Raw genomic sequence first — 21,095 nt, 5'->3', positions numbered from 1 at the left:
ATTATTCGAACAGCGAATGTAACAAAATGAGACAAATGTACTGATTAAGTAGAAAAGAAAAGAAATATTTTCTGGACAATTGCAAAGCATCTGGAGAATGGAACTGCGTTAAAAATGAGCTATAAATTGTAAAAAAAAAAAAAAAAAAAGGTTAGGTAAATAATGTGGATAAAATATATGGACAATTGAAAGGGGATATGCGCGGCGAAAATGGGGTGAACACCGAAATGGTAAAGAAATGAAAGAGCTTTCGGTAGGAATGATTTAAGCAAGTTGGCAGGGTTAACTGGACGACAAACTGTTTCAATTAAGGTAGTGAATTAAAACTAAAAGGGTGAACTATAATATGACGAACTAAAATGATGAGAAAAAACGACGAACTGTTTGTATAACTCTGTCATCGAATTATAACCGACATATGCCTTTTAAAAAGGACGCATAAATGGTAGCAAACTTTTATAATCTTTACACCTGACATTGACGCTTTGTTTCTGGGAATGTCCCCTTTGTGCTGCCCTTTTGAAGAAAAAGCAAAAAAAATAATTACGTAAAAATGCACATACGGATTAATCGTTTGGCAATATTTTTTGCGATTAAATTGGGCTACTTTCAAAGAAGAAAATGCTAACACATGTGATGAACGAGAAAACAAATGTGGGGGGAACACACGAGAAATAAGTAAAAAAAGCGATGGGGGTAGGGGAAAAAAATATTCCAAAAAATGAAATAGTATGAAAGCACTATGGGAATGATTGAAGGAAAATCAAATTGCAAAAATGCAGAAAAAACGAGCTGTATCGCCCAACATGTATAGTTAAAAAAAAAAAAAAAAACATATGTAAAAATTTGAATCGCTGTTCAAACGTACATATATAAAAAAAGTACATACAAATTTGGCTTAAAAAAAAAAAAAAAGAAACTCCAAAAAAAAAAAAAGAACTCTCAAAAAGTTCCATTATCTTTTAAAAAAGAAAATTTAAAAGTCAAAGCAAAATGTACTGAGATGTTTCAAGTTTGAAAAGGAACACAAATTCTTGTAATATACCATTTCGTGTTCGTAAAAATTATTCGTCGTTTGAGAATATCTCACCAGAGCGGTGATTCATACATGAGCAAATGCGCAAGTGCGTACATATAAACATTTGCCCTTTTTGACCAAATAACCTTTGTGGAAGCACGCGTGCAAGCATATTCCCCCGTAAAAGCGGTTCCCCCATTTTGTGCCGCCGAAGGATAATTAATTTGTAAGGGAAGTACGTTGCTTCTCCAGCATTTATAATTCCCCTCCACTCCCCCGTTGACAGTTGCGAAATAATGGCGGAAACGGATAAGTGGGACTCCCGAATCAGTAGCCCAGTAACCAGAATAAAACATATACATGAACATAACTTGACGTACTATGGCAAGTGTATGTTCGGAGGGGTCCTGTCTTGTGGATTAACACATACGGTAATAACACCGTTGGATGTTACAAAATGTCGAATCCAGTCGTATCCTAAAATATATAAAAACCTCTTCCAAAGTGTAAGTAAAATAATCAAGGAGGAAAGGGTAAAAAGCTTATCATTAGGATGGTCTCCAACATTAATAGGTTACTCCCTTCAAGGGTTATGCAAATTTGGCTTTTATGAAATTTTTAAGGACGTTTATTCAAATTATTTAGGAGAGGAATATTCCTATAAGTACAAAGGTGTAACATGGCTACTCGCATCCGCATCAGCCGAATTTGTCGCAGATATTTTCTTATGCCCATTCGAAATGATTAAAGTGAAAATGCAAACGAGTAAGGCAAATACATTCCCCACGAAATTGTCCGAATCTATGTCCTTTATGTTAGCACATAAGAAAGAAACCAAGTTCCCCTTTGGTAGTGTTACACCCTTGTGGTGTCGTCAGATACCTTATACGATGGCGAAATTTTATTTCTTTGAAAAAATTGTGCAGTTAATGTATGACCAAGTTTTTACCAACCCGAAGGATTCCTATTCCAAGTCCACTCAACTGGGCATCACATTCGCATCTGGTTATTTGTCGGGAATTATTTGCGCCCTGGTTTCGCACCCAGCAGACAATATGATATCTCAATTAGGCAAAGTAGAAAATAAGGGGAAAAAGTTGTCAGCCATAACGAAAGAAATGGGTATGGTAAATTTATTTACCAAGGGAATATGTACGAGAGTTTTAATGATAGGAACATTGACCGGTTTGCAGTGGTGGATTTATGACACCTTCAAGGCCGTTATGGGTTTGGGTACCTCGGGAAGTGGCTCATCCGGGAAGAAATAATTCCTGTGGGGAGAATAATTACACAATTTTTACAACCTTCAGTGAGAAAAAAAAATTAGCAGCACAAATCGGGAAAGGGTAAGAAGGGAAAAAAACGTATGCCCACGTTTAAGCAAATTTAAAATGCCGCCACCAAAGAGGAAGATTCCATACGAAGAAAGCCAATATCGTATAAACATTTCAGAAAAAATTCATAAAATCACCTCCCCATTTTGTCCTTTGTTTTATTTTTGTTTTGCACACATTTTGAAAGTGCATTTGGAGGTACATGCACTAAAATGTGTGCGCACTGTTAGCCCAAGAAAAAAAAAAAAATGCACATCTTACCTATGGTACATATTTTTGAAGTTTCTTTATTGTTCTTTGTCTGTTTCGTGTTTTTGTGTAAAAAAAAAAAATAATTCAACATTCGAAACAGTAGCAACAATAATGATAGTAAAAAAAAAAATAATAATATCGATAATAATCGGAAAAATGTGTACAGTTCCTTTGCCCAGGCAATAAGGAACGAAAAAAGGGGAAAACTTATAGTATAGATAAACGAACCATTTAACTCGTCGCTCGCCAGAAAGGTTCATATAAAAATACAAATTCGCACGCATACAGGTATCAGGTGTGTTTGCATTAATATGTGGTTACACATATAAAGCAAATATGGTGCGAATTGATATCATAGGGTTAATACGGATAATTCATAAAATTTTCAGCTGAAGTGAATGCAAAAAGGGAGAGAAAAAAAAGAATAAGAAGTATTCTTTTATTTCTTTGCCTGCTTTGCAATGGCTACCTTAGCGGCTTTCTTGGCCCTTTTCGATTTTTTTGCATAATCAGTCCAGCTCTTAACTTCCCTATACTTCAAGGTGTTCACTGAAAAGGAAAAAAAAAGGATGAGTTTTTTTTTTTTTTACGTGAATAAACTGTGTATAGTTGCACTTTTCACTGCCTTTTCATATTCGCTAGCTTACAAACAACTTGGTGCTCCTCCTTGATACTTTCTATAATGTCTTCGTATTTTTTCTCCACGTCCAGCCACAAGTTTAGGGTGTTTTCGCTCAGCAAAAGGGGGCATCTATTTGTGTGATTTAAATGCAGGGGATGAAACGTATGCGCGATCGATCATTTTTAAGGAGGTAAAATAAAAAAATGGGGGTAAAACACAAATATCTAAAATGCTATCATCCCAAAAAGACTAAGCAGTAGCATGTATGAACATCTCTGTGAAACCTGTCGTTGATGTCTCTCAGGGTGGCATTCTCGCAAGCGGTTGTGATTATGGTGTATCTGCAATCCTTTTTGTCCGTCTTCGAGATGCTGTAAAGGCCTGGGAAAAACAAGACACAAATAGTGCATTAAATATGTATCGCTTTGCTGCGCCTGGCGCTGTTTTAGGGATTCCTTTGAAAAACGCATTACTGCTAACTAACCTGCAATTATTACATGGGACTTCTCCTCTTCGTCATCTTCCTCCAGATCTGCTACAGTGGGGCAATGTTAAACCAAAAAAAAAAATGGGACATTCGATTTTTTCATAATTCTGAGAAGGGGGAAAAGGAAAAAAAAAATATGGCAGAAATAGGGGGAAGGAAAATAATATATATATATATATATGTATGTATATATCTCGTGGTGTCCTCTTCAAAACTGCCCATTTTCGTGTTTTCCTTTCTACTCTTACGTTAAAAGGGGAAGGCCTTTTCCGATTAGCATTTAACACTTATGGGTGATGAAAAATAAACAGAGGTGCAACAAGTTCAAGCAAAGAATTTGTATTGTCACAATAATGATAGCAGTGACAACTGTCATTATTCTACTCTTACAATTATTTGTTCTTTTAAAAGTACCTTCGCTGGGTAACTCTGTTTTAATTTTTTTTTTATTACTCTTTTCCTTTCCTTCTTTTTTTCTTTTTGGAGCGCCCCTATCCACTATCGCCGATTCTTCTTCATTGCTCGGGGACTCTTCTTCTTCTTCCTCCTTTACTTCCTCTTCTTCTTTCTCTTCCTTCTTAATCTCGCCTTTTTTGTTTTCATCCGACTCTATTTCTTTCTTTACCCTAATTCTAATGGTCACTCTGTTTTCCTTTATTCTGGGGATAATTTTTTCTTCGCTCTTTTCTTCTGTTTTTTCCACAGCTAATTTCTCAATATTCGTTTCGAGTTTTCCTTCGGTTATTTCATCAGAAGAATCGTCATCCTTTCCAAAAAATACAAAATATGGGATTCTTTTTGAGGAGCCCTTGATGTACATCCATTCGAAGTAGCCGTTAACCACAACGGCGCATCGATTCTTATTGATTAGCACGCTGTGGGGTGTGGGAAAAAAGCGGCGATGCTGGTGATGTCCCGGAAAGGTTGCACAATGCGCAGCGGCAGGCTTGTACACATGTACACATATATGCATATACACATGTGTGCATATATTTATTTATCTTTTTGCCGCGGTTCACATGTGCGGGCGTAGAGATTGACCCCTCGGGCGGCAAACCGACTTGAACGACTTCTTCGATTGTAGGCTCTCCTCTCTCGCGTTAATCAAAAGAATTTCCTTGCCGAGTTTTCCGTAGTTGTATGGCTTTAGTCCCCATAGGCAAACTTGAATTACTTTGATTTTTTGTGGGGCTTTGTTTTCTTTTCCATTTTCAGCGCTCTCGTAGATAATGGGCATGTAATTTTTCCTAAAAATATTTTTAAGTTTGTGTGGAACAGCATACGTCACGTCATGTCACAATGCGTGCAGCGCATTCGATGCAGTTACAAAAAATGGTTGAATGTTTAATTATGCGCCGTGCATAGAGATATACGTGTACGCGTATGCACGTTTTATATGTACTATATATGCAGCTCATTGAGCGCGATTTTTTTTTTTTTTTTACTTATTTATCATTCCTCTCCTTAATTTTTCATTGTTCAGAATTTGCTCGCAGTTGTACTTTTTTTTCAAAACGTTTATGTCGATATTGTAGTATACTCGTACACACATCTTCGCCTTATATTTTTGTGTTCTCAACTGTGGGAAAAAGTTTGCGAAAAAAGGGATTAAACGAAGACGTTTTTTTCTGTGATTTCGCAATTTTGTGAAAACATGTAACAGGAAAAATGACGAAATAAAATAGGAAAGTTGTTTTTGCAGTTGTTTTGCTTTATAGAGGTTGTGTTGTGTTTGTGAATAATTTTATTTTTTTTCTTTTTGCTTATTTTTTAAATATAATCTTTATGAAAAAGAAAAAATGTAATTTAATTAAAACACAAACAATTTCATTTTGACAAAAATAAAAAAGGAATGAAAAAAAAAAAAAAAAATCATCTATAAAATTATAACCAAAAGAAAGTCAAACAATCTTTGGATTTTTGAAGCCACTTAAATCGAAGAAGAAGAAAAGGGGAGGTCTTCTGGTTATCGTTTTTTTTGGTCAATCTCCATGATGTAGAAAAATATCGATTTCAGAAACGTCCCTTTTGCTTAACTTGGACTTTCATATATAACGTAAGAAGGAAAAAAAAGTAAATCTACCCATGTACATGTGTACATATATACGTACACTTTGGTGTCAGCACCCATATAGGTATGCCTACATGTGCATATGGGTGAACCAACTTGTACATGTGCGCATATAGGCATGCCTACATTAGCTCACGGGGTTATGCGCACATGGGTTTATATCTACCTGTACACATGTGCCTATGTGTTGAATATGTAAGCAACCATATGGGCACAAACGCCCGTGCAAACACTGACATGTACATATGTGCACATGTGCATATGAGCACAAATGAATAACTGCATGCATACATGTGCACATGTAAATGCCGACACGCGCATGTGCGCATATGGGCATATATAAATACCGACACGCATATACGTGTATGCGCACTTGGGAAAATGGCTGCATGTTGGTGGGTGCACGCACGCACGTATCTCTACATGCACAAGTGCTTGAAAGCATGTGGAGGAAATGCAAACTGCGTGACACCACCCTTTTTTAATGGTGTTTTTTCCACTAATTTTGATCCGTTTTGTGAACTGAACACATGAGAAAAAAAAAAAAAAAAAAAAGTGCGAAAAAGTTTTCCTTTCCGGTTGCATTTTGAACGAGCAAAGGACAGGAGAAAAAGTCGCCATGCGTTTTCTTTTTTTTATAATCTGAGATATATATGAAGCGTTCTCATTTAACCGTTTTAGAGGAATCGCATGAGGGCAAAAAGCAGATGGAAAAAATACCCAGCAAGGCGGCATGAATCCAAAAAGGTTATATGCACCAAACATCGGGGAGAACAACAAGAGTAAAATGAACATGCGAAGCAGAATATGCCACACAAGTTGATGGCGAAAATGCTTTAATTTTAGAGAGTTTTCCCGCCCAAAAGATATTCGAGATGACCAAGAAATGGTGTCGTATTTATGTGCAGCAAAAATAACCCATCGTGGTGTTTCTAACCCGATTAAGAAAAAAATGTTGCGTAAAAGTGATATCCCTCGAGCGGCCCTTAATGAAATTTCGATCAAAAGAACCATTTCTACAGCAATAAAATTGGTTAACTATAATTACTATTTTGGGGTTCGAAGAAATGAAAAAGGGGCCTACAGATTTTTTCACCATAGGAATAAATTAAGTAGCCATTTTTTTGAAGGCAAAAAAGAACTTGGAGGAAGCAAAAGTAGCATTTCGTATAGCAACAGAATTTATCAAAAGTTGTATGAAGAAAATCCTTCAGAGAGTTGTGCAGATGAGGAAAATTTTCCAAATGTAGAAAAAAGTGCTAACTGGAAATGGGAAGAAACGATACGACATGAGAATCTCACAAATGGAGATAGCCCACAGAGTGGACAGAACAAAATTTTAAACAGACATGAATACATCGATCTGAATTTGCTAAACATCGATGAAGAAATTGTGAATAACTTAAAGGTGATCCTCAAAATAGATAAGCTCTACATGTATCAGTACATAATTTTTAACGAAATTTTTGCAAACAATTGCAAGCATGTACTTGTATACAACAAGACAGGAACGGGGAAAACGCTCAGCTACTTGTTACCGTTAATACAAAAATTGATAAATGAAAAATTCGACTGTAACAGAAAGATATTAATTTTGACACAGAATATTTATCTCTGCAAACAGTTATATATTTACATTTTGTCCATTTACCCCAATTTAAATGTGTGCATTTTGTTCGATGAACATGATCCCTGCGATCGTGTGAAAAAAATAAAGCAAGATGTAATTGGGAAGGAAGAATTTACTCACAAACTGAATGAACAGAATAATGATTTGTATAGAGAAAACTACGGCATCCATTTTTACCTAGCCACGCCAAATAAATTAGAGTTTTACATAAAGAATTATAAGAATACGAAAAAAAATGAAAAGAACGTCATGAACAATATTTTAAATTGTGTACACACCATCGTTGTAGATGAGTTTGATTATTTAGTCGAAAGTAGAAAGTTGATTTTTAAATTTAAAAGGGACTTATTGAACGGGTTTGATGATGAGGTGACCGCAAAAAGGAACGATACTAAGGGGGAAAATTTTAATCGTGAAAATTATCAAATATATTTGTTCACAGCAAATATGAATGAACTGATAAGGAAAAAAATTAACGACCATTTATGTGGTTTTGTTTTTTTTGATTTTATTAATGGGGTTAAAGAAGTTATTCAAAATAAAGTGGATGAAGAAAGAGCGAGTGTGTTAAAAAATTCGCAACATATAATTCAGTTGCTGAGCAGAGAGAACAAGACGTCCAGCCTGTGCAATTTGAACATTGCCCACTTTATATGCAAAATAAATACCCCCTCGAAGTATAAGTATGTATCCTATTTTTTAAATGAGTTTTTTTTTTTAAAGAGAAAAAATGTGTCAGGGAGAAGAGGGACCCACCAGTTGTCCGACAAAAATGACGAGTGCGATAGTGACAAGTTGATCCGGGATTACATGGGCAGGAATCCCCTTGAGGAGATGGAGAGGGAGAAGGAGGATAAAATAAGCAAGTGCATAATTTTTGCCAACTCCAAGGAAGAGGTAACTATGCGTAAAGGGGAACACGAACGCCAACTGTGCTGTGGCATCAGTGTTATGGCATCTGCGATTTGGCGTGCGCGTTATACCGTCTAGGTTGTGCGCCTTTCTTTACCGCCTGTGCACACCGCTACTGCCCCAGCGCTTACCAAACTTTTCCAACGAAGGAGCGAAATTTGTTTCATTTTTATAACCCCCTTTGAAGGTCGAAAAGCTGCACGAGAATTCCTTCCTGAAGCCCCACTCCGTTATTATGCACTCGGAACTGCTAACGTTGCAGAAAAATGAAAATATAAACCTGTTTAAATTGGGGAAAAAGCCCATCCTCATCACGACGGATATAGTGAGCAGGGGGCTCGACATAGACAACGTTATTTTCATTCTGAATTACTCGCCTCCCACGTCCCCAAATGATTACATACATAGGTGAGACGCGGAAAGTTGCACATTGAGAGCGCACAGGAGAAAGATCTCCCTCCCGTTTGTTTGTTAACATTTATTGAGGAATTAATTCCCCACTTTTGCAGATCGGGTCGAACCGGAAGAGCGAAAGAAAAGGGAGTCTGCCTAACGATGTACCATAAATATGAATATAAAAATCTGGACAAGATAATGAAGTATACCAAAAATAATTTTCAAGTTATTTTATGCCCCCATGTAGATGAAGTCTACAAATTTTCAGTGGACAGTTTGACAGGTACACAGGGGCGTAGACGAGCGATCCGTGGAAGATTATCAAATGGGGATATTCTCCTAAATAGAGATGCTCAGTTATGTTGGCGTGATGAATTGTATTATGCATATGCTAAAAATGTTGAGGCGTACATGTGGCTTCCCTTTCCGCTTTTTCCCCCCTTTAGAAAGCATAATGAAGATCGCCCCGGAGGAATACGAATTTCTTAATGATAGATCAAAGGAGCTACTAAAAACGCATGGTACAAAAATCATTGCGCAGATACTCTCCGTTTTGCTAAAAAATGACAGAAAGGGACACACTGTTTCTCTGCTATCTGGAAAGAAGAACTACGTCGCCGTTTTGATAAAGGACCCCTTTTTTGAGGTAAAAAGTTGCAAAAGTGGAAGAGCGTCAGAATCGCTCATTGTGCGTCCCAAATGGGGAGTAACTTGTTAATGCGTATTTTCATATGTATAGGTGCACACGTTTAAACTTGATTAAAGAGGCAAAGTAGTTTGAAACTCCCCGATCTGATTTATCCTTCTGAGCAGGCAATAAAAAATAAGGACGATATTGTTAACTTGATGAAAATCACCACGGGAAACAAAAATGTGTCAAATGTAAGAACGCATAAATGGAAAAAGTAAAAAAAAAATCAGGAAGACTTCATTTTTTTGGCGCAATAATTCCCCCTTTTAGGTTGTCGGAGATGTGGCCAAATGTGATGAGGGCTACATTGCAGACATTTCTAACACGCACGTTAATAAAATTATAAGTTTGTTCAATAGCTCCAACTCGGAATATAAGAACAAGGGTGTACAAATTGACACTGTAATAGAATTACCTCCATTGATTCGCGAAAAAAAAACCATCATAAGAAAAAACAGAAAAGCTCCATGGATAAAATAGTATGCATTTATAATTACATAAAAAATGTTTAGCCATTTGTGATTCCATTTCATCTATAAATTAGCTAAACCGTTTGAGAGGACGGCCATGACTTCACACTTTGCACATTCTTCCGTTGTTGTTTGGAAGGGCATATGCACATTAATGAATAAGCGTTTGTGTACATGGGTCTGCTATCCCGAAAGGGCGTGGCATTTTTGCCCTCACACATTTGCAGCTATACAAGTTGATCAAATCTAAAATTTGTTTTTTTCTGTGTACATATTTAAATCATATTTAAGTGCTTGGCTGATTTGTTGTACGTAATTTTTTTTTCTTTTTTGTTTTTTTAAAAAAAATGCGAATGTTCATCATGCAATTTCTCCCCCTACATCCCTACAAATGTTCAGCGCTCTTTTATGCGAATTTTTACATATGTGTTTATTTTGAGCATCGCAGTTCACGTGGCGTTTAGGTGAATGCACATCGTTTTAACTCAATTTTGCATGCCTACTTTTTCCCATACAGCAAATTGCAGAAAAAGAAAATTATAGTGTTAGGAAGAAAAACGAGCGAATATAAAAGGAAAGGAAGCGCTGAAATTATAAAAGACATAAATAAGCAAATATAGCCCCCTTCAGTGGATGTAAATGGGATTACATAAAACGGATAAGGTAAAATAATTCTTTTTTTGCGTTTTCCGTGAACATGCACAATTTTTTTTAGCAGTTATTCCTCGCCCTTTTCATTTGCGTAAGCGATGCGATTGCGCGGTTTCGCATTTACGCCATTACGCCGACACGCGATTTTTAATGTGTACAAGTTAGGGGGGTATAGCTTGGGCACACATTGTTCGTTCCACAATCTAATTTTTAACAATGTGTAAACGTTTATTTGTTACCTCAATTTTGTAAATTTACGTTAAGTTTGAAGAGATCTGATTTTTTATTTCCCCCTTTTCAATCTTCAAATTTTTTTCTTCCATTTTAAGAAAAATTTGATATGTGCATAAGGTGAACATAGATGGGCAAACATGCATTGTGCATTTCGATGAGGAATAAACCTTTCGTATTTTTATTTAACATTACATATATACGTATAAATGTGCGCACATGTGAACATACACATTTGAGATTACCCATTTTTTAATCCAACAATTTTATGGATTCAGTTCGCCACACTTCCCTATCCACTTTGTTTGATTACACACATATATCAGATAACACTGTGGACTTTTAAAGCGAAATAGGCAAAACCATTTTATCTGTATGTGATGTGTTTAAAAAAAATTAGCCATGAATAAAAAAAATTAAAAGGCATTTAATGGACACATGGGCCCTTCAATGCTTAATTAAAATTCCATAAGGGGAAACAAAAAAAAAAAACGCACATAAATAGGAAAATAAAAAAATAAAAAAAAATTGAAAACTGAAAAAATAAGTATTTTTTAAGGGCTAGAAAGGAGAAGCATTCAATTGTTTATATATGCCAGGTGAAATAATGAAAAGTAGCCCACCATCCAACGCATCAACGGTAATGAACAATAAATAAAAAAACAAAAACTGATCACGTTGTGTTACATGAACCAGCAGGAAATGTATATATATTTGTGTAGTGTAAGCGTGAAGGATTGCATATGTGAATGCATATTGGGACATACCTGCATTTATGTGTAACTCTCCGTTTAGCTCAACGAGTGTGTGTGCATATGACACTATGCGATTATTCGCACGCGCGTACAATAACTTAAGAATGAGTCGTTTTTCGAGTTGGCCATTTCATCTGTATGATGCGCAATTTTGTCCTGCGCAAATTCGTTTTGCCGTTACGTGGAAAAATTTAATAGACAACATAGGAGTTGGTGCCTTTGCAAAATTTTGCGCGGATGCTCCTTTTGAAACAACATATTTAAGTGCGCAATGAATTATATATACATTTATATATATATGTATTTTTTGGCACATTTTGCAGAAAAACGATGAATGCTTAAAAAAGATATGCGTAATAAATAAAAATAATGCTGTGAAAAGCGAAAAGACGGAAAGGAACAATGATAAAATTAAAATATGCAAACTAAAAAGCCAGTGTAGTGGTGTGAAGGGTGAAAAAAATGAAAGGGGCGAACAGGGCGAAAAGAGTAATATGAAAGAGCAAGCCAAGAAAAGTGACAGCGCAAGTAGTGAGTCCGTCAAGGAATCGTTAGAGGAGGAACTCGATGGGGAAGATGAGGATGCAGATGGTGAAGTGGGCATGGACGCGGAATTGGATGTGGACATGGAACCCCATTTAGATGAAGACGACGAGGATGAAGATGCGGGAGGTGAAGACAAAGACGAAGCGTTTGCTGATGCCAGGAAGTATTTTAAAGAAGGGCAAAAATGTATTACCCCCCCGAACGGTGATGGCACAAGAGCTTTCTACGAAAGTCTACTTGAAGAAAACCCCAATTCAATCATTGCTATAAAGTACTGCATAGAACATGGAGTTCTAAGTGGTACGAAACATCACCAGGCGATATATAAATATAATGTACTTAAAAAAAATAACGCATTTAGAAATAACTTTGGAGGTCTACGAGGTGAGTTTATTAAACTGTTGGAAGAGCCTCCTAAATCTGAAGAGGGTTCCTATGAGGATTCTGATGAGGAGTTGATAAAAAAGGAGATTTTAAGCAAATGATATCATTGGCAGGGGAAAAAAAGGGGGGCACTGTGCCTACATATTCAAACACGTTTCTGGTTTCATTTCAAAATAGACAACTGGTTGGTCAAACACAATGCAAGAAGGGTGGTTTTACACTTTGTAAGAAGTTTTAAAATAAAGTACGAACACCATTTTTTTACAAATTACAATTTCTCAAGCTTTCTTCACTTTATATACGATTAAGTATTTCCGTTTTAGCTTTTATACGATCATGTTTTAAGTAATTCCGCACTTTAAAAAGGAGGAAAGGAAAAAAAAAATAAAACAACATTTTAGTCTGTTTTGCTTCATTTTTTTTTCTTCCTACCTGTTTGAGAGATGCTTTGTTATTCTGTTTATTTCTATAAAAATATAGCCATATTTAACTTCCACACCATTTACACTATTTTTTTTTTAAATTTTGTTGTGATGATAGTTGCAGAAGCAATTATATATACTATTTTTTACACCTTTGCATTTGGAGTCCCTCTTCTGAATGATTTTTTAACCCACTTTTAAATGATTAAAAAAATATGCATTTTAAATGGCATTTTGCGTATATGCAACAAAGAACAGCGCTATTTTTAAGATTATTTTTTGTGAAAGCTTTTAAGAAAAGCCACATGTTCATGTAAAAATATGTATGCGTGTAATCTTTCACAAATTTGCGAAGTGACACGAATAATTTTACTTATATGTGGATACTGATAAATAAAAGTTTCCTTGTTCCTTTTTGTTTTTTTAAAACATTTTCACGATAGCTAATTTTTTTCCTTGTTTAATTTTTTGGTTTTTTCAACCTACATATAACTACCTTAAAAAATGTAAAAAATTTAAACAATTCTCTGCAAAAGTTATGGAGCGAGAACGGCATATTTTTCATGGCGCCAATTTGAGCAAGGGAGAAAAATTGTACAAAATGATTTTCAATTTTTTGTTCACGTTATGATATATTTGGGGTTTATTATATAGAAGTTGGATTATATTTAGGGGTAATATAAAATTCCGCACAAATAACCATAGTGGAAGGCCTTCATGTCAGGAAACTTTTTGACTGGCCACCTCGCGCTACGCTTCTGGGTGCGATCTTTCAGTTGTGTATTCGCTTATATGTACTTATATGCACACATTTTTACATGTATTTACGCTTTTGCATTTGGGTATGAATTATTTGTCAAGTCGAGAAGGGCGAAAGACAATACAGAAAATGAAATTTTCAGGAAAAATGGAAACTATTCAAATTATATAGTGTAAAATTAAGAAAATGAAATATATCTTCCAAAAAACCGCAACAGAATGGACAAAAAAAGGAGCATAGTTAAGAAGCCAGATAGGGGGAGCTTCCTGCTGGATCACAACAGTGAATGCACATCAATAAAAAATGATTATTTAAAATGCTTAAAGGAACACAATAATGATCATGTTAGTTGCAGAGAATATTCCAAAGAATATTTTATTTGCCGAATGGACAAAAATCTACTCGAAAAGCAAAGTTTAAACGATTTGGGCTTTTCTGAAAATGAAATAAATCATGAGAGCCGCATAAAACACTTCAAGGATGTGTACAGTTACAACATGTATAATGAAACAATGGAGAATTTTCCAAAGGGATGGGCGCTTAAAAGGACTGACACCGCAAGTGGTGCAGTTCCCAAAGAGGACAAATTTACACAAGGGAAGCAGGACAATAAAGCGGATATGAAACTAGCAGTAGGAGACGATTTCTTGCTTTTAAATCTTCGTAACGATAAGGAAGGTGAACAGAATTTAAATGGAAAAGTGTTCGAAATTACGCAAGAAAAAAAAATTGCAGTAAAACGGAAGGAGGAAGAAGGTTATTTGGCTGGAAAGGAGTACATAAAAACTTTGGTGGAAAAAAAAAAGAGGCACCCCCTTTTTTCGTATAATATATTTAAGAATAGTAACACATAAAATGTGTCACTTGGCACGAACATATGAAAGTGGGAAGACTGTATAGTTACCAAAAAAAAAAATTTATGTAGCAAAATTGGCATCAGCCTAAATTGTTGTGTGCTGCTTTCCCTATGTGCAAACTGAAAGACCTTTAACTGCTCATTTCGTATGCAATGCGGAAGAATATGTAACGCTTACTGGAGCACAATTAAACAGTGGAGAGTTAAATGAAGACAACGTGGGTGCGAAGTTAATACTGTGTATGAAACTGACGACATTTGTTGTTGCAAAAGTAACAAAACGGTACTTTCTATAGGGAAACATGCCAAGGGAGGGGTGAACAACAAAGCAATTTGTTTTTGCCCACATGCGTGTCCATGTGCATACAACAAATTCGTTTAAATTTACCCATGTAAGTGCATGCGCTTAAACATGTTTATTCCCTCGATACTTACAAACGTTCACATACGCACACGAGCCGTTCCAGCGTTTGCGTCTTTCGTTGAGGATATATTTTTTTGTCATGTTCCTTTTCTACATCGTAACTTTCCGAACGGACTTGATACGCGGAACGATCATGCATATTTAGCACTTAAAAAGTGATGAGGTTTATCTCATACACACCCCCTCTACGAATAAAACGTAAAAATTGTTGCGTATGCCTTGGCATACTTGAGTTTGTCTTGTATGAAAAAAAAAAAAAAAAAAAACTTTATTTCTCTCTCACACGTAACAATTATTGAGTAAAAATAAAGAATAAGGCTTCTGTATTTTTTAAAATGAAGAGAATATTGTATCACCGTCAGTGTTTTAATTTTTCGGCCTTTAAGGAGCGTTAATCGGTATGTTATATCTTTAAATGCAAAAGGTGGAGAAACAGCTTTTTTGCTTAAGGTTAAGATTTGTGCAGACAGGATTGAATGCAAAAATAGCTAGTTAAAAAAAAAAAAAAAAAAAAAATTATCAAATGTGAATGAATATACAATTTGTTTCTCCCAAATGGACATGTGGTCTTTCGGAAGCTGCCACAGTTTAAGGCAATTTTTAATAACAAGGGTTACTGCGTATATGAAGGTTTTTCCCAGTCATTTTGTTGCTACCTTCATCGGCATATATCGACATTTCCAAGCACATAAAAATCTGTTCTTTGGGAATTTTTTCTGAAAAATTCCAAGGAAAATGAATTAAGAAAAAAAAATGCAATTTTTGGAGCGCATTTAAAAAAAAAAAAAAAACGGCTTTCCTGATCATGGGCATAAACACTTAGTGGACTTGTTCCCAAATTGCTCTAAGTGCATGAAAAATTTTAACACCACCATGTCGTTAAAACCCATAGGTCAAACGAAAAATATATATAAAATTAAATTTTAATAAAAATAATTATATATATGCGTAATGTAATGTTCATATCTTTGTGGTCTCATACTGTTGTTTTGAACAGGACCGAGGAAAAACCTGTATTGAAAAAAAAAAAAAAAAAACGGAACATAAAAATTTTGAAATTTTAATTTTTTAAAAATTTGTATATGTTTCATTTTTTCTTCTTAACAAAATTGTTATTATTTTTTTTTATTTTTATCTCCATTTCATTCAAAAATTTTTATAAAACTTAAAACCTTCAAACAGTTTACCAATTATACCACCAGTTACACAATTGCTATATCTTTTCCCCTGAAGTTATCAACACTTTAAACTGAACAGATCCAAATTGCTATTCTTTCAATTATTGTACTTAAGAAGTTTTTTTTTTTTTCTTTTGCTTATATTTTTCCCCCAATGTATGTCAACAGGATGTACTCGATGCAGAACGACATTATGTATTTACAGTCGAGGAGGAAGGTCACCCAGTATTATGTGTTGTCACTGCTTTCTGATTTTATGAAAACTGTGTTGCTTTTGTTTGACACGTTGGCCTTTTGTTTTACCATCTCCACTGCTTTGCTTATGATGCTTTTTGGATATGTGGGTGTCATATCAGAAAAGCCAATTGCTCTACATGGAAAGCTGTACATAGGGACCGTTTATTTCGACATTTTGCTGAATTTTTTAATTGCCGTAGTTTTTATTTACAATATATTTAGAATGCCCTCGTGGAACTTGTCGTACGTGGCTAAATTTATTGTAAACCGTAATTTTTTTTATTCCATTATGACCATGATTATTGGCCTTTGTCTCCTTTCCATTGTGTTTAATATATATGCCTTATATTACACGCGAAGGTTTAAAACGTTGGTAAGGGCCATAGAAAACGAAACCAAAAATGCAAGAGCAAATGATAGGGTACCTGCAAGGTCCAATTTAAGATCATCTACCAAAGGGAACAAGAGTGCACGAGGAAATGCGAACATGAGGGTAAACTTGCAAGGAAATACGGGTGCAACGGAGAGAGCACACACAAGAGGCAATGTTTATATGCACGAGAATGTGTTTTCCCCAGGGAGTGTACCCACAGCAGGGAGCATACCCACAGCAGGGAGCTTACCCACAGCAGGGAGCATACCCACAGCAGGGAGCATACCCACAGCAGGGAGCATACCCACAGCAGGGAGCATACCCACAGCAGAGAACATACCCACAGCAGAGAACATACCCACAGCAGAGAACATACCCACAGCAGAGAACATACCCACAGCAGACAACATCCCCACAGCAGACAACATCCCCACAGCAGAGAGTTTACCCGAAGCAGGGAGCGTACCCAGAGCAGAGATTTTCCCCACAGAAGGGAGCGTACCCACAGAAGGAAACGCGCTCGCACCAGGGAATGCGCAATCGAACGGAAATGGGAACAAAAGCGGAAAGGCACAAGCACTTGCGAGCACACGCCTAAACGGAAAGGAAGAACCAGCACTAAGCGGGGAAAAAATAAGCATTATGGTTGATGAGAACACTGGACCAGATGGCAAACCTTTGGAGGACTCATTCGCATTGGAAAAGCCGTCCTTTAATGTTGCCAAGATGGTATTCCCCCTGAATGCAGAGACCAAAATAAATGACATTCTAGAGGACAATGCAAAGGCAAAACTGAGCACGAAAAAAAAAATTACACTTGGATTAGACAAGGAGCAGCAAAGCCTTGAGTCGAGGAGGAAGAAATTTGTGCATGATGATATTGCCCCAATGGAAATAGAAATTATCAAAGAAGAAGTAAAAGAGGAGCTGCCATCTGTGCACAAGGAGGAAAAGGAATTGCCCCAAGTTAACCCTTCTGAGAAGGAAGTGCAACCAGAGAAAAATGCTGAGAAAGAATTACCTCCAATGAATAATGTTGAGAAAAACTTGTAAAAACGAGGGCAAAAATTATACCTGCATAATAAATTACTGTATTTATGGAAGGGATGAAGACCTTAACACAAATAAGCTGGAGCGTTTCATTAGGGACGCATTTGCACAGGTTTAGCTTTACGTTTAATAAACCTTTAATGAGTCCCCAAATTAGAATTCCCCCCAGGATGAATTGCCAAAATTGAGAATATTCATATAATTCTATGAACACATAATTATCAAAACCTTGATACAGTAGCGTTTTCCGCATAAAATTTTGAACCTAATGGAAGCATTCCTTTTATGCTTTTTTTATGTTTTATTTTTTGCGGAATACCTAAGTACATGGCTTCATGTGAAGCGATCCTTTTATGTTTTGCTTGCTATTCGCATAGTACCCGTTGATATTGTGATACGACAATTCCTAGGAATTAATTTTTTTTTTTTTATTATCATTATTGTAGAGTATGCAATGTGTACGTGTTTGTGATATTATATGTAGTCCCGTTCGAATGTCACGTTTTGTAAAAAATGTGGCGCTAGCGTGTACGTATAATTTTCTGCCCCCTCCGCGTGTAATGTTAGGGGAAGAGGAAATGCTACCCCTTTCAAATTACACGCCAATCGCTTCAAATGAGCTTTTGTATTGTTAAATGTGTCATAGAATTATTTGCTATGTATAATAACAATCGAGTGAAATTATGCACATTATATATAAAAGGAAAAACGTTCCGTGCAAAAATGCACGTTTTCGCTTCGGCATTTTTTCTTTTATATATAATGTGCATAATAAGCATTAACTATAACTAAACTGGAACGTAAGTAAAGATGCACCTCTATAGGTGCTATTAAAAGGTACGATTGTATAGTAAATCCGAAACATGGTCTCCCATGTCTTCAGCGGGGCCAAATTTTCATGATATGAAGAAAACAACGTGCAAATGTAAAAACAAAAAAAAAAAGTACACCATCGCACGGGGCGAAAAAAAGGGGTAGTAGGCCCGTGTAAGACACAGCAGGATCTGTATGCCGATTTATGTTTTTTCGTGTGTATGGTACTTTTATAGCTTTGTGTTTTTTCTTTTTTTTTTCGCCCCTTTTTTTTTGCGTGTTCTTGGCTATTTTTGCGGGAGTTTATGGGGCCATTTATGTTTTCTCACTTCTGCGCTTGATTTTTTTTCACGAATTTTTCTTACAAAAAATTTTCTTTCCCTTAATTTTTTTTCCTTTTTTTTTTTTTCACTTTAAAACAAAACAAAAAATAACGTTATTTTTTTTTTGTTACAAAACTTTAAAACGTTTTTTCTTACATTAAAAATTGTTTTTGTTTCAATTTTAATGATATTAAAAATAGTTCTCATAGTGTCATATTAAAAAAGTACATTTTATACGACATTATTGATGATCTTTCTCTTCTCCTTCTCCCAATTTTAAAAGATTAACACAGCTAAAACGGTGGCGTTTTCAAAATACGCACTATATTTTTGTTAAACTGCTACCATTTTTATTTTTCTCCTTTTACATTTTTTTTGTTTCTTTTTATGTTTTTTTTTTTTTTTCTTTTTTTGTTTTCTTTTTCTTTTGTTTTTTGTTTTATTTTTTTGTCTTGTTTTTTGTTTTGTTTTTGGTTTTATTTTTTCTACATTTATGTATTTTTTTTCTTTTTTTTTTTTTTTTCATTTTTCTGTTTTTTCCTTTCGTGGTTTTTCTGATTTTTTCTATTACAATTAGTAGAATGCTTTCCTTATTATTACCATCAATAAGCAACACGGACGAGAAACAAAGCGTATATATGAATTATGGATATAAATTTGAAACTGTTTTAGACACATTGACGTCGAATAGTGAAATACACTTAATAAGATCATTAGAAACTGGAGAAGCCTTTATTTCAAAAGTATATGACATTTATGGAGCTAGTGAAAATGACTTAAATAGATACATGAATGAATTGCATATAATGCAAAAGTTGGAAAATTGTGAAAATATAGTACAGGTTGTGGACTTTATTAAACAGAATGATTCCCTCTCACTTATAATTGAATTTTGTAGTCAAGGTGACTTATATACTCATATTTCAAGAAGAAAGATGAACAATGAAATGTACACTGAGAGTGAAATTTTTAACATTTTTAATCAAATATTGAATGGATTAAATTCAATTCATAAAAATGGAATAACCCATGGTGATTTAAAAAGCACAAATATTTTTATTAAGGATGATAAGATTAAAATAGGAGATTTTGGTATATCACAAAAAGGGTCAAATAATAACTTAGGGACTTTAAACTTTTTAAGTTATGAATCTATTTTATTTAAAAAACAAATAAATTGAGTGATTTATTTCAAGTAGGTTGTATTTTATACGAATTAGCCACCTTGTCATCTCCCTTTTCTGCCAACACCATGAGCGATATGATTTCCTTCTTTGAAGATAAAAATTATAAAAACTATATTGTTAAGGACATTTCAAATATTTACTCAGATAAGCTAGTTAACATCATTTCGAAGCTCTTATCCTTGAACACTTTAGAGCGATTGGAAGCGATCACCAACTACAATCTTAGTAGAACAGAAAGTATAAATTTAGAAGTTTCAAATAATGCTAATTATGTTATTGCGTAAGGGAAAAAATCGCGTAAAGGTGTACCCGCACATTGGGAGTGTAGGGGATATGTGCTAATTGGGGAAGAAAAATGGGATATTACGCGAGCTATTAACCAAACAAACGTTTGAAGAATTGTGCAAACAGTTTAATGAAATGTATTGCAATTTTGCCAATTTGCACACCAATCAGAAACGAATAAGTGCATCCCTCCAATGCAGCAGAGTACGCGTACTTATGACCCTAAGGAGAATTTACAAATCTCCTACATTTTGATACCACTTTTTAAAACCATGAAAAGGAAGCACAAAATGTAACTCAACTTTTAAACGCATGAAATTGGTTAATTCACAAATCAGAAGCCTAATAAGATAGCTAAAAATTGGATAGGCGTAGGATTGAACGTCTTGTAATTCTAATTCTTCATGATTAACAATAGTGACACCACGAAAAAAGAGGACTAACCAGACTGGACAAAATGAGATAACCCGACAGATAAAACTGAACAAAGAAATAGTCATATTGAAAAAAAAATGTAAAGTTAACATACCGTAATTAAAAATCCAAAAGGACATGAAGTGAAAATGGTGAACACACAAAAATACGCAAGATTAGAGATAAAAAAAAAAAAATGATAACAAAAAAAGATGATGCAAATGGAACTGAAGTGAATTAAGCAAACAAGCTTCGCTTAAATATAAAAATGTGAAAATACGCAGAAGAATGAAAACTAAAATGTAACAAAAAAATGATGAAAA

General features: G+C 35.1%; 7 protein-coding genes across 7 annotated transcripts; 6 read left to right on the top strand and 1 right to left on the bottom strand.

The window, feature by feature from the left end:
• Nucleotides 1-1,314: 1,314 nt before the first annotated feature.
• Nucleotides 1,315-2,286, top strand: PCYB_131100 (mitochondrial carrier protein; the record flags this gene model as incomplete). The annotated part of the gene is made up of 1 exon (XM_004224135.1): nucleotides 1,315-2,286. The coding sequence occupies one exon, from the start codon at nucleotides 1,315-1,317 to the stop codon at nucleotides 2,284-2,286; it is 972 nt and encodes a 323-aa protein (XP_004224183.1).
• A 757-nt stretch (nucleotides 2,287-3,043) lies between these two features.
• Nucleotides 3,044-4,950, bottom strand: PCYB_131090 (hypothetical protein; the record flags this gene model as incomplete). Its single annotated transcript, XM_004224134.1, has 7 exons — nucleotides 3,044-3,153; nucleotides 3,252-3,355; nucleotides 3,511-3,607; nucleotides 3,711-3,761; nucleotides 3,784-3,820; nucleotides 4,213-4,588; nucleotides 4,775-4,950. The coding sequence occupies 7 exons, from the start codon at nucleotides 4,948-4,950 to the stop codon at nucleotides 3,044-3,046; spliced, it is 951 nt and encodes a 316-aa protein (XP_004224182.1).
• A 1,720-nt stretch (nucleotides 4,951-6,670) lies between these two features.
• On the top strand, nucleotides 6,671-9,893 carry PCYB_131080 (ATP dependent RNA helicase; the record flags this gene model as incomplete). Its single annotated transcript, XM_004224133.1, has 6 exons — nucleotides 6,671-8,311; nucleotides 8,514-8,734; nucleotides 8,836-9,005; nucleotides 9,169-9,368; nucleotides 9,536-9,604; nucleotides 9,684-9,893. 6 exons carry the CDS (start codon nucleotides 6,671-6,673, stop codon nucleotides 9,891-9,893), a joined length of 2,511 nt encoding a protein of 836 aa, XP_004224181.1.
• Nucleotides 9,894-11,372: 1,479 nt separating this feature from the next.
• On the top strand, nucleotides 11,373-12,551 carry PCYB_131070 (hypothetical protein; the record flags this gene model as incomplete). Its single annotated transcript, XM_004224132.1, has 2 exons — nucleotides 11,373-11,405; nucleotides 11,844-12,551. The coding sequence occupies 2 exons, from the start codon at nucleotides 11,373-11,375 to the stop codon at nucleotides 12,549-12,551; spliced, it is 741 nt and encodes a 246-aa protein (XP_004224180.1).
• Nucleotides 12,552-13,850: 1,299 nt separating this feature from the next.
• PCYB_131060 (hypothetical protein) lies at nucleotides 13,851-14,486 on the top strand (the record flags this gene model as incomplete). Its single annotated transcript, XM_004224131.1, has 1 exon — nucleotides 13,851-14,486. One exon carries the CDS (start codon nucleotides 13,851-13,853, stop codon nucleotides 14,484-14,486), a length of 636 nt encoding a protein of 211 aa, XP_004224179.1.
• Nucleotides 14,487-16,244: 1,758 nt separating this feature from the next.
• Nucleotides 16,245-17,753, top strand: PCYB_131050 (hypothetical protein; the record flags this gene model as incomplete). The annotated part of the gene is made up of 2 exons (XM_004224130.1): nucleotides 16,245-16,842; nucleotides 17,191-17,753. 2 exons carry the CDS (start codon nucleotides 16,245-16,247, stop codon nucleotides 17,751-17,753), a joined length of 1,161 nt encoding a protein of 386 aa, XP_004224178.1.
• Nucleotides 17,754-19,467: 1,714 nt separating this feature from the next.
• PCYB_131040 (serine/threonine-protein kinase Nek1) lies at nucleotides 19,468-20,357 on the top strand (the record flags this gene model as incomplete). The annotated part of the gene is made up of 2 exons (XM_004224129.1): nucleotides 19,468-20,029; nucleotides 20,167-20,357. The coding sequence occupies 2 exons, from the start codon at nucleotides 19,468-19,470 to the stop codon at nucleotides 20,355-20,357; spliced, it is 753 nt and encodes a 250-aa protein (XP_004224177.1).
• Nucleotides 20,358-21,095: the final 738 nt, after the last annotated feature.

Source organism: Plasmodium cynomolgi, chromosome 13 (assembly GCF_000321355.1).
Source record: "Plasmodium cynomolgi strain B DNA, chromosome 13, whole genome shotgun sequence".
Lineage (NCBI taxonomy): Eukaryota > Apicomplexa > Aconoidasida > Haemosporida > Plasmodiidae > Plasmodium > Plasmodium cynomolgi.
The sequence above is the reverse complement of the archived record's forward strand: the minus strand, read 5'-3'. Positions and strand labels throughout refer to the sequence as shown.